Source organism: Myotis myotis, unplaced genomic scaffold (assembly GCF_014108235.1).
Source record: "Myotis myotis isolate mMyoMyo1 unplaced genomic scaffold, mMyoMyo1.p scaffold_m19_p_2, whole genome shotgun sequence".
Lineage (NCBI taxonomy): Eukaryota > Metazoa > Chordata > Mammalia > Chiroptera > Vespertilionidae > Myotis > Myotis myotis.
The window spans coordinates 25,739,316-25,749,234 of record NW_023416324.1 but is presented as its reverse complement, the minus strand read 5'-3'; the positions used below and the strand labels follow the sequence as shown (position 1 = coordinate 25,749,234).

General features: G+C 40.5%; 1 protein-coding gene and 1 non-coding gene across 4 annotated transcripts in view; both read right to left on the bottom strand.

Moving 5' to 3' along the window:
- Nucleotides 1-1,635: 1,635 nt before the first annotated feature.
- ZMPSTE24 (zinc metallopeptidase STE24) overlaps nt 1,636-9,919 on the bottom strand; it is a 39,267-nt gene continuing 30,983 nt past the window's right edge. For all 3 annotated transcript variants that reach the window (XM_036350400.1, XM_036350401.1, XM_036350398.1), the window contains 3 exons: nt 8,718-8,822; nt 6,137-6,280; nt 1,636-3,432 (listed from right to left, as the gene is read on the bottom strand). In XM_036350400.1, the coding sequence (XP_036206293.1) occupies nt 3,208-3,432; nt 6,137-6,280; nt 8,718-8,822 (474 nt within the window). In that variant the 3' untranslated portion in view covers nt 1,636-3,207. The remainder of the gene's footprint in view (nt 3,433-6,136; nt 6,281-8,717; nt 8,823-9,919) is intronic.
- Nucleotides 9,175-9,278, bottom strand: LOC118677821. The gene has a single exon (XR_004974547.1). It is a non-coding gene; the product is annotated as a U6 spliceosomal RNA (small nuclear RNA).

Genomic DNA, 9,919 nt, shown 5'->3' with positions numbered 1-9,919 from the left:
TCAGGGAAGTTTCTTGCCCAAAGTCTCACTAGTACATGGTATGTTGGATTCTAGAGCCCTGGATCTTACCCTTAAGTTATACACCCCCTGTTCATCAACCATCATCCAGAGAGCCACAGGGGAGCTCTGATCCAAAGGCGGAGGCTGTCATCTGAGATGCTGGCTTCATTCTGCTCACTGGTGCGGCGGGTGGGGGGGTGGGGGAGTCCTAGTTTCACAGGTTTTTAGAACACACGGGGGTAACCCTAGCTGGTTTGGCTCAGTGGAAAGAGCATCAGCCTGGGGACTGAAGGGTCCCGAGTTTGATTCTGGTCAAGAACATGTTACCTGGGTTGTAGGCAACCAATCAATGTGTCTCTTTCACATCAATGTTTCTGTCTCTCTCTCTCTCCCTTCCACTCTCTAAAAATCAATGGAAAAATATCCTCAGGTGAGATTAACAAAAGAAATACCTATATAGAACACATGGGGCTATCTTCCTATCTGACAAACTGTTTAGGAAATCCTCCTCTCTAGCAACCACCCTGGGGAGTATTGTCTGAACAGGGCTACACCATGCCTCGATGGGTCATTTCTGCCTTCCCACCAAACTGTACTTAGCTTGACACACAAAGTTACTCATTCACACCATTGTGGTCTTGAATCAGAAGTTTTGGATATGAGTTCTCTGTAATTTTCTTTGTATAGCACCTAGGACAGAACTTAAGGCCCTCAAGTGGTACTGAGCTTTCTGCTAATGATGAGAGAACACTCAAAACAGTCAAAGCTACATAAAGTGTACATGTACAAAAGAGTCCAAAGGATTGATGAAAAAGGCCAAAGAAAGAAGGCTTCCTCAGGGAGAGAAATACTACATAAAGGATTGGGGTTGACAATGAGAATATAAAGGTAAAGGGCAAGGTGGGACCAACATTGGTACTAAAACCACTAAATCCCTGGGATTTTGCTCCTATTCTAAATAGAGGCAGGATTTACTAGCAGCTCCCAGATGTCAGTAAGGGCCAAGACAAAGGCAGCATACACACATAGCTGACTCTGCCTTAAATTCAGAGCTGAGCCCCGCTGAGGCCATGCTATTTTACCTGAGGCCTTGCTCTACTTCATTCTGCCCCCTGCATACCCACCAGGGATGCAAAGTGCCACCTCTTTCCCTCTTTGGTTGGCCTCCCTACTCCTTCCCCTAATTGGGCAAAACTCAGGAAGCTACCAGGATGCTCTGGCCTCCCCTATGCCTCTGCCATCCATACATGGTAGGTAACCAGATGAAAACAATTACATATTATATACAATTAAGCTAATTACTGCTACATATAAGGAAGACCAAAGAGGCAGCTGGAGCAGACCAACATAGGCCCAAGACAACTGGAAGTCATGAAAGCGGAGAAGGAATGGTTCCGAATGACGCTTGAGAAAACACTGGTAAAAACTTGTAACGCTCTGACACACAAGTGCAGCAGGAGGCAGACTCTGAAGAGACCTGTGTGAGGGAGGTACGGTGATGGCGGCAACATCACTCAGCACCAGGGCTGTTTCTTCCCGCTGTTCTTCGTGTCCTAGCAACTCAGTTCTCTAGGTAATAAACAAAGCTAGGTGACAAATGACGCGCAAATTTTGTCAAATCAAAGACAAAGCACATCAATCTGTAATTGGCAATTTTTAATGTTTCATTTGTGCAGAACTAAAATTTGTGTTTAAAGGCACAGAAGGGAGGAAAGGCAGTTAACACAGCATGGATCCACGACAAAGCTGGATAAAACCACAGGACTGCTCCTCTTTAGCCTTGGGGAAATAAATAATGCTGTACTAAACTAGACAGCACTCAATTATGAGCTGAGCAAAAGACTTTCTGGCCACATACCAAGGGTGCACAGTAGATCCCACTTTGGAATAAATGCCCAGAAGGTAAGCATTACCCGTGGGTGGCAGTACAGCCACAAAGTTCTCATACAGGAAGTGTACAGAGATTTGAAGCAAACATGCAGCTTTTTAAACATAAAAGAGAATCTTTTGTGACATTTGTTTTAAAAAGGAAAAATTATCAGCATATCAAGAAGTGTAATTTTAAAAAATGCAACCAGGCTCGATTAAATAGTACTTACAACTTACTAATAAAAATTATAAAAATAAAAACCGAAACTCTTCTGTCCTTGAAAGAGATAGAAAACTATATATTTTCCTATAATATTATAAGAGAATCAGCATTTTCACCCTTATATCTCTTAAAATATTATTTCTCTTCTTTCCACATTCTATCATTTTAAAAATAGCAAAATCTGTTCAATATGGCAATTTCTGTCAAGTGAAAGGATATACCACCTATTGAATAAAAGAGTATGAATGAGGAAAAAGCTGAATGTTCTGAAAAATACTAGTTTACCACTAATGGATCTGATCATACTAACCAGGTGGAAGGAAAGACAAAGTCTAAGATTTTCTTAAAAACAAAACTAAAACCCAATGATTCGAAATATTCTACACATAATTTCAAAGCACTATTGGAAATTCTTGATCAATGTGTAGCAAGAGAGGGAACAGAGAAATTTGGTAGAATAATAGGGCATATTTCTAACCACTTTCATTTAAACAACATCAGCCTTACCAATTATCTTTCTTCCTCATTTAAAACACTGATTGGCCAGATTAAATCATAACAGCATGAAAGTAAAAACGAGTCTCAACTTGGGTATGAGCACAGTGCTTCGAAAGCAGTTTCTGTATTACAGATAGGACTCAGAGCTGGTGTGTCCTCTTTTAAATATATGCCCCCAAACACCTTACATGGCTCAAAAGCTTTCAAGTTGATGGCCCTGGCCGGGTAGCTCAGTTGGTTAGAGCATCCTCCCCACACACCAAGGTTGCAGGTTTGGTCCCCAGTCGGGGCACATACAAGAATCAACCAAGGAATGCGCAAATAACAACAAATCAGGGTTTCTTGCTCTCTCTCTAAAAATCCACTTAAGATTTTTTTTCTACAAGTTGATGGTAAATTCAATGTTAAAGTACAAGCCTTAAAACTTCATCCAGTGTTTTCATTGAGAAATGGATTATTAAAATAATTTTTGAAATGGGATTAAATATATTTAAATCTGGACTTTTCTGTACTTAATAGTTTTCTTTAAAAAGAAAAGTTTAAAAACATCAAGAGCCGGAACATGCTGTCAGGACAGAAATAGTTAGAAATGCCGTCAGTTGCAGAAGCTGGGCAACTCAGTCTTGTTTAGAATTTTTCAAAGCTTGAAGTCTCTCTATTAGTGGAGGGTGGGAATAATGCCACATGGAAAATAGCCAGTCAGAAACAGGGAATCCCAAGTTATCTTTGTTTAGTTTGATTAAAGCAGAATATAAGTCTTTAGCCTTTCCAAGTTTCTTGGCAAATGCATCAGCTTGAAACTCAAATCTGCGGCTCAGCACTGTTAGGCAAAAAGAAAGAACCTGAAAAAATAAATACAAGGGTTTTAACCACTGCCCACTTCTTTGTTGTCACTGAAGGTTTCCAGAGCTAAGACTGCAGAGGAAGTTCTGCTCAGGGTAAGAGAAACAGCAGGCTCAAGAAAGATCACTAGTACTTAGGAAACCTAGGATGAGGGAATTATTATATATTGAGCTTTCCCCCCACCCCAAGCAAATATACCAGAAACAGATACAGATCCAAACGACCCTTACCAAAAAATACTAATTTTTAAGAATCTGCTATTTGCCAGACATTTTACATATTCCCCAATTGCTCCTGTTTTACAGGAAGGTGACGCTCAGAGAGGTGATAACTTGCCTGAGGTCACACAGCTAGAAGGTGGTAGTGCTGAAATTCTCAGTGATTCCAAAGCCCATGCACACCACCTTCCTCAGAGACAGAGTGAAGGCATGATCACTTATATTCAGACTCTTTTTTTCTCTTTCTAAAAAAATACTCTTGATCATATATCTACTTTTAAAGGATAATGACAATCTTAACTGAGAATATTCTAAAAAATATGCTACAGCTTCTAATAACAATCTCAAAAAGGAATTTTCTAAAATGTTCTGAGCTATGGAAGTGTTGTTAGAATATCCACTCTCCATAGGTGACAGCTATGAAGGGGACAAATTTCATCTTAAAATATAAATTTCTGCCGAAACCGGTTTGGCTCAGTGGATAGAGCGTCGGCCTGCGGACTGAAGGGTCCCGGGTTCGATTCCGGTCAGGGGCATGTACCTGGGTTGCAGGCATATCCCCAGTGGGAGATGTGCAGGAGGCAGCTGATCGATGTTTCTCTCTCATCGATGTTTCTAACTCTCTATCTCTCTCCCTTCCTCTCTGTAAAAAATCAATAAAATATATTAAAAAAAAATAAAATAAAAATATAAATTTCTGAGGGAAAAATAATTTCTTTGTATACTGAAATATTGCAGGTTGAATAACATGATACTTAAGATATTTCTTATCTTAAAATACTTCAGCATTAAAACAAACAAAAAGTCTAAAATGTCTCTCGTTTGTCCTCTTATTTCTACTAGCAAATGTAAGTTTCAAAGTAAAGTCCGGGAGTTCCTAATACATTCTAACACATGTTCAAAACCTAAAAACTTAATTCTGCCTGAAAATTGTTTCCAAATCTTTAATATACTCTTCGGGATAGAGTGTGTGTTATTTGAATCTCACTGTAACACATAAATAAAGACATAAGCAGTTACTAATCTGCACCTATCTACTCTTACGTAGGTTTCCAAACTCTTCTTAATTGGGCAATTTTCCCCAGGAAAATCTCTTTCCTATCATGACCTCTTAAACACTGACATTACAAATAAGATTTTTTGTTTAAGTATCTAGTCTTTTTGAAACAAATCTTATGGGCCCTCCAAGATTTTAAAAGTTGGTATCTTTGCCCTAGCCTGCGGACTGAAGGGTCCCGGGTTCGATTCCGGTCAAGGGCATGTACCTCGGTTGCAAGTTCAATCCCCGGCCCAGGCCCTGGTCAGGGTGCGTGCAGGAGGCAACCAATCGATGTGTTTCTCTCACATCGAGATTTCTCTCTGTCTTTCCCTCTCTCTTCCACTCTCTCTAAAAATCAATGGAAAAATATCCTCTGGTGAGAATAAAAAAAAAAAAGTTGGTATCTTTGTGGATTAACCACTTCAAATTACTTTACTACCTCACATATTTATTTAGACATTTTTTGAAGTGAACTCAGCTACTCAATTTAAGGAAACTAACAAAACAAAACCCCCTTGAGGAGCCCAATTAAATGCCACAAATGATAACTACTAACACTACTTACAAGAGGACCTTTCTCCTCAGTTCCTTATACCTTCTAAGATAAATTCAAACCTAAAAACTGAATTCTGCCTGAAATTTATATATAGTAACTCTTACCTAATGGGAATGATTATCTAATTTCCCAGTCTATGGCAGGTTAAAGACCATTAGAAGGGATAGTGACCATAATGGAAAGTCACATTGATAGCACCAAGGATTATTAGCCTGACTGTGAGGGAAGACAAGAAAAGTAGTTAAATAAATAAATAAATGGCACAACTGCTGCAAAGGCAGCGTGGCCTGGGCTCATTAGGACACACAGCTCAGTGTCCTCAAGGCACCACAGAATCGGGGTGGAAGACAGCAATGACAATGCACCACAAGGCAGCCTGCAGCCTCTAGCAGTAACCAACTGTGTAAGCTTTTATTATACGGGATTATCTAATTCTGATTTTGAGGGTGTGCAGTAGGACCCGAAGGCTATTTTGAAGCAGGTGGTTAGAGAACACAATCATACAGCCTCCCTTATCTAGCCATATACCCCGAATTATTTGTTCTATCCCCTCACACATGGATTTTCACCCAAGCATTGGTAAATATGTGGTCTAAGGCACAGCATTCCATCCACCAAGACTCTGAGATATAAGTTACATCAAGGTTTATACTACTAAAGCCTAATGCTCTACTTTTTTCCCTTAACTGTATGCAAGCTTTGCTTATTTGGGCTTGGGTTTTTCTGCTACTTTTTTATACTGGCCAGGAAATCAAGGGACTAAAAGACTTTGTTTCATTTCCTTGTTAAAAACTAGTTTTTGTGTTTTGTTTTGTTTTTACTACTCTAGGGGTTCTAGATTTGAAACAGGCAAGGGCACATGTGAGATAATTTTAAAGGTTATACATTACCTCATTGTACGGTGAAAAAATAAACTGGAAGATGATCAATAGTCCAATTAGAGTGGGCTGGCTGTCAAAAAAACCAAATGCAGCAAAAAGCTCCTTTCGACCAATTAATGCAGCAAACAAGAAGAAACACAGGAAAGAATTCATCTAGAAAGGACACAAAATTTCTAAGTTATTACTAAGCTGATTTCACTGCAGTACCAAAAAGTGCAATAAGACATCATGGTGTGAATTTAAGGATGGTGTTAGTGTGCCCTAGGCAGTTTGGCTCAGTGGATAGAGTGTCGGCCTGCAGACCAGAGGGTCCTGGGTTCAGTTCTGGTCAAGGGTATGTACCTTGGCTGCATGCTCTTCCCCAGCCCTGGCCCTAGTCAGGGCTCGTGCAGGAGGCAACCAATCAATGTATTTCTTTCACATTGATGTTTCCTCTCTGTCTTTCCCTCTCTCTTCCACTCTCCCTAAAAATCAACGGAAAAATATCCTTGGGTGAGGATCAACCAAAAAATAAAAATAAAATAAAAGGAAATACTCTCCATGAGGAACTTTAAGCAGTTTATATAATCGTTCACTCAGTCTGGAAGTAGAGAGGGAGAGAGGGTCTAAGCTGAGGCTATATATACACTAATTCACCAGCAGTGGACAACTCATAGTTTGGAAAAAAGGGATGTGGGAAAACTTCCAAAATTAGTCCTGAGTGTGTTAAATCTGTGGTCTAAGGTGAGAGTCCCACAAGAGGAGGCTCTCAATGATCAGGTGGAGAAGATGCCTGCTTTGTCCCTCAAGAACTTGGTTGAGGGACTCATGAACAAAACAGCCAAGGCGATAGGGATGGAATCAGTGCGCTAGTCAACAACATAAGACATCCCCCCACTGACTCCTGCTAGTGCCCAATCTCAGGGGAGGCAATCAGCCCCAGCCCCAGCCCCAGTACCACACCTTAGGGACCAGCCCACAACCTCATATGAGGTAAACTGATTCCACTGGACCCCTATTTTCATGAAAAGGGCAGTTATTTTCCTTATTAGACTGAGCTTGGATTTATTTAAAGTCTTACTCACTGATGTGTATCCATACAACATAGCTTCAAGCCAAGGAACTCATTTTTATACCTAAAGATGTTAAGGCAACAGGAAAGTACCTACAGGATTCATAAATTTTCCCATATAATTCATCGCCCAGAACCACGTGGCTTTTAGAAAGGTACAAAGTCCCACTTAAGATTCAGTTAAGCCCATAATTGCTCGGCTCTAGTCAACAAGACGCAGTGCTATTTCACCCAGAGCCTGCAAACGTGTGGTCACTCTGTGCGTTTAGAGGTATTAATACCCAAAGGAGGAAGGTTACAGGAACTGTTATTTTCTTCTTTATATTCACTACATTTTCCAATTTCTTATCAATGTATGTATAATGACTTTTAAATGAGAGAAAAACAAATATATATATATATTTTTTTTAATTCGTTAGTCGGGACACTCGTAAGTCAAGGCCCCACTGTATTTTATTGATTTTTTACAGAGAGGAAGGGAGAGGGATAGAGAGTCAGAAACATCGATGAGAGAGAAGCATCGATCAGCTGCCTCCTGCACACCCCCCACTGGGGATGTGCCTGCAACCAAGGTACATGCCCTCGACCGGAATTGAACCCGGGACTCTTCAGTCCCCAGGCCGACGCTCTATCCAGTGAGCCAAACCGGTTAGGCTGCAGCCGTGGGCAAACTACGGCCCGCGGGCCGGATCCGGCCCGTTTGAAATGAATAAAACTATTGAAAAAAAAGACTGCCCTTTTATGTAATGATGTTTACTTTGAATTTATATTAGTTCACACAAACACTCCATCCATGCTTTTGTTCCGGCCCTCCGGTCCAGTTTAAGAACCCACTGTGGCCCTCGAGTCAAAACGTTTGCCCAGCCGAACTGGTTTGGCTCAGTGGATAGAGCATCAGCCTGCGGACTCAGGGGTCCCAGGTTCGATTCCGGTTAAGGGCATGTACCTTGGTTGCGGGCACATCCCCACTGGGGGGCGTGCAGGAGGCAGCTGGTTGATCTCTCTCATCGATGTTTCTAACTCTCTATCCCTCTCCCTTCTTCTCTGTAAAAAATCAATAAAATATATTTAAAAAAAAAAAAAAAGTTTGCCCACCCCTGGGCTAGGGCATAAATGAGAAAAAACAAATATTTTTATAAAAGCATTTTAATGTCCAATTTACTTGAGCTCATTTCTTTTGATCTTCCAGTTCCCACAGTTTAGTAACTCAGGAGGTAGTGATGATGATGGTGATAACCATAAATACTTTATAGTACTTACCAATTTTCAGGTACTAACATAAACTCTTAACATATATTAACTCATCTAATACTTATATTAGTTCTTTGAGGTGTTACCATTCAAAAAGGGAATGGAGGCAGACAGGTTCAGGAAAGTGCCTGAGGTCACATAGGTAGTGAGTCAGGCAGCCGTGATGTGAAGCCAGGTGGCCAGGCTGTACAGTCTGTCTTAACCTCTCTACTCTATGATCTCTCATACCTGCCACACTTCAAATTTGACTACCATGCCATAAAAAGAGAACTGTCATTCCAAACTTACCTGGCTAATAATGATATTTTTGACTGTGTGTCCCAACTTCCAATGCCCCAGTTCATGGCCTAGTACAGCAAGGACTTCCTCATTATTGCATCCTTGTTTCTTATTCTGAATCAAAGAACAAATTGAAAATAAATGATTAAGAAACTTCAAAAAGTTTATACCTTTTACCCCAGTAAGAGCCCATATTTGATTTTAACTTAAGGAAGCAATCTGACTTTTGTGCGAAACTGTTCATTTACTTAACAGAACATTCTCTAAACCACTTATATTAGACACTGGGTTAAGCACCAAGGAGAGAATCAAGAACAAAACATATTTGTTGAAGTTTATATGCTGACTTTCTGAAGCTTACATCCTAATTTAGATTAGGAAAAAATATAATCTTTATCAATAGACTACATAAATAAATCATGACAATGTCAAATGACAGCCATATTATAAATCCATTAATTTTTTTTTATATATGGAATGCTTCACAAATTTTGTGTGTCATCTTTGCGCAGGGGCCATGCTAATCTTCTCTGTATTGTTCCAATGTTAGTATATGTGCTGCCAAAGCATGCACAGAAATTTTGTTTTTAAAAATTAGGCTGTGATATGGGAAATTGCTAATGATGAATAGTGTCAAATAATAATTATATTACAGATCCATTAGTAATGTTTTCAAAGATTATGTTCTGACATGGAATAATGATTTAATTAGGTGAAGAAAGTAGGAAACAAAACTAAAAACGCTATATAATTCTAATTATGAAAAAATGTGAGCCCGGCTAGCATGGCTCAGTGGTTGAGCATTGACCCATGAACCAGGAGGTCACAGTCCAATTCCCAGGCAGGGCAATGCCCAGGTTGCAAGCTTGATCCCCAGTGGGGGGCATGCAGGAGGCAGCCAATCAATGATTTTTGCTCATCATTGATCTCTCTCTCTATCCCTTCCTCTCTGAAATCAATTTCTCTCTCTCTCTCTCTCTCTCTCTCTCTCTCTCTCTCTCTCTCTCTCTCTGAGGCCCAGTGCATGAAATTCATGCACAGGGGTGAGGGGGTGTCCCTCAGCCTGGCCTGCACCCTCTCCAATCTCAGACATCCCTCTCACAATCCAGGACCGCTGGCTCCTAACAGCTCACCTGCCTGCCTGCCTGCCCCCTAACAGCTCCCCTGCCAGCCTGATTGATACCTAACTGCTTCCCTGCTGGCCTCATCTC